Genomic DNA, 1749 nt, shown 5'->3' with positions numbered 1-1749 from the left:
GATCGGATGTCTGCTCGTGTAGAATTGGTTCGTGGAAATATCCGCAAAATTATATCACACGCATGAGGCGTGTGCGGAGACGAAACGATTACCACCTGCACTTACCACACGCATGAGGCGTGTGCGGAGACGAAACGGTTGCCAGCTGCACTTACCACACGCATGAGGCGTGTGTGGAGACGAACGATTACCAGCTGCGCTTGCAACTACATGGTGTTATACACTGCCAGATTAGGCCATATTTTGATCGGGTGAAACGTTCATACTTATAGTTCAAATATCATTTACGATGATCTTAATATACGTAACCTCATTAAGACTGAAATCTCTTCGAAAATGTCAGACCACGAAATGCTCCAGCGTTGCTTGGTCGGAGGACCCACTTGCCTTGCTACTGAACTGATCATCATTGCTTACCGAGATTGCGGTATTGGAACAAGTACAAGTTGTGGGATGATTAATCTCAACGCACGTAGGTTAGTTGTGGGGTAAAGTTACGTGCAAAAGATGGATCGAGGAATGAACGATTTCAGTTTGTCCCCCATGGGTCAGATTGACAGCATTTCAAGCCGTCCGAATCTTTTCCAGCCACGTCTAGCCGATGTGTGCGATGAAACTTCGCCTCTGAAACGATTCCTGAGAGCCCGCGAAGAACTATATATTGGTGAATTGATTGATGCCGCCAAGTGTGGGCTTATCTGCAATGTGGATGAACTCATCTTACCCTTCCAGAAGGTCATCCAGGCCAGGGATCAGGCCGTTCGTGGCTATATTTACCAAACGAGAATGGAGGACATTCACGACTTTGTAGCGCTGCGGACCAAGGAGGAGGAAGAAAGGCAAACTGAGCTCAACAGAGCCACCATAATAATTCCGGGCCAGACATATATGGATCAGTTCTTCCCTAAACTCGAGCGGGAGAAGCCTGAACCTCCCAAAAATGTCCCCCAAAGACAAACTACACTGGAGGAGACTTTGAAATTTCGGAAGTTGGTCAATCACGAAACACTCTTTTCCATCAATGAGGAAGACTACTTCCAGCGCACACCGGAGCGTGTGGTGTCAAAGGACCCAGTACATGATATGGGTTCTGGTGGGCCAGCCTTCTTGGCCATTCTGATTGCGCCCTTCCCGTTCACAAATCGGTGAGGTTTGGTGGGCTTGTTCCGCCCGTTGAACCCGGTCTTATAAGAAGAGCGTCTCCCAGATTCGTTCAAGACGAGAAGACCATTTCCAGGAATGATACCCCGAATGAAACTCGTTCGGGGAGCACCGGACCACCCAGTACCAGTCGTGACCAGGAGAATCACAACCAGCATAGTGCTCCTCGAGCCCGAAGACGTCGTTCTCGCAACGGCGGTCGACGTGGTGCTTCGTTGTTGGCACCTTTCATCATGCAGGTTGTGGGCGTGGTTGGCATGATCGGATGTCTGCTCGTGTAGAATTGGTTCGTGGAAATATCCACAAAATTATATCAGCTTCGTCGATGGACTAGCTGCACTTACCACACGCATGAGGCGTGTGCGGAGACGAAACGATTACCAGTTGCACTTACCACACGCATGAGGCGTGTGCGGAGACGAAACGGTTGCCAGCTGCACTTACCACACGCGTGAGGCGTGTGCGGAGACGCAACGATTACCAGCTGCACTTACCACACGCATGAGGCGTGTGTGGAGACGAACGATTACCAGCTGCGCTTGCAACTACATGGTGTTATACACTGCCAGATTAGGCCATATTTTGATC

General features: G+C 49.8%; 1 protein-coding gene across 1 annotated transcript; it reads left to right on the top strand.

The window, feature by feature from the left end:
• Nucleotides 1–507: 507 nt before the first annotated feature.
• On the top strand, nt 508–1149 carry GNI_175670 (hypothetical protein; the record flags this gene model as incomplete). Its single annotated transcript, XM_011136358.1, has 1 exon — nt 508–1149. The coding sequence occupies one exon, from the start codon at nt 508–510 to the stop codon at nt 1147–1149; it is 642 nt and encodes a 213-aa protein (XP_011134660.1).
• Nucleotides 1150–1749: the final 600 nt, after the last annotated feature.

This window comes from Gregarina niphandrodes (genome assembly GCF_000223845.1).
Source record: "Gregarina niphandrodes unplaced genomic scaffold scaffold00062, whole genome shotgun sequence".
NCBI lineage: Eukaryota > Apicomplexa > Conoidasida > Eugregarinorida > Gregarinidae > Gregarina > Gregarina niphandrodes.
The sequence above is the reverse complement of the archived record's forward strand: the minus strand, read 5'-3'. Positions and strand labels throughout refer to the sequence as shown.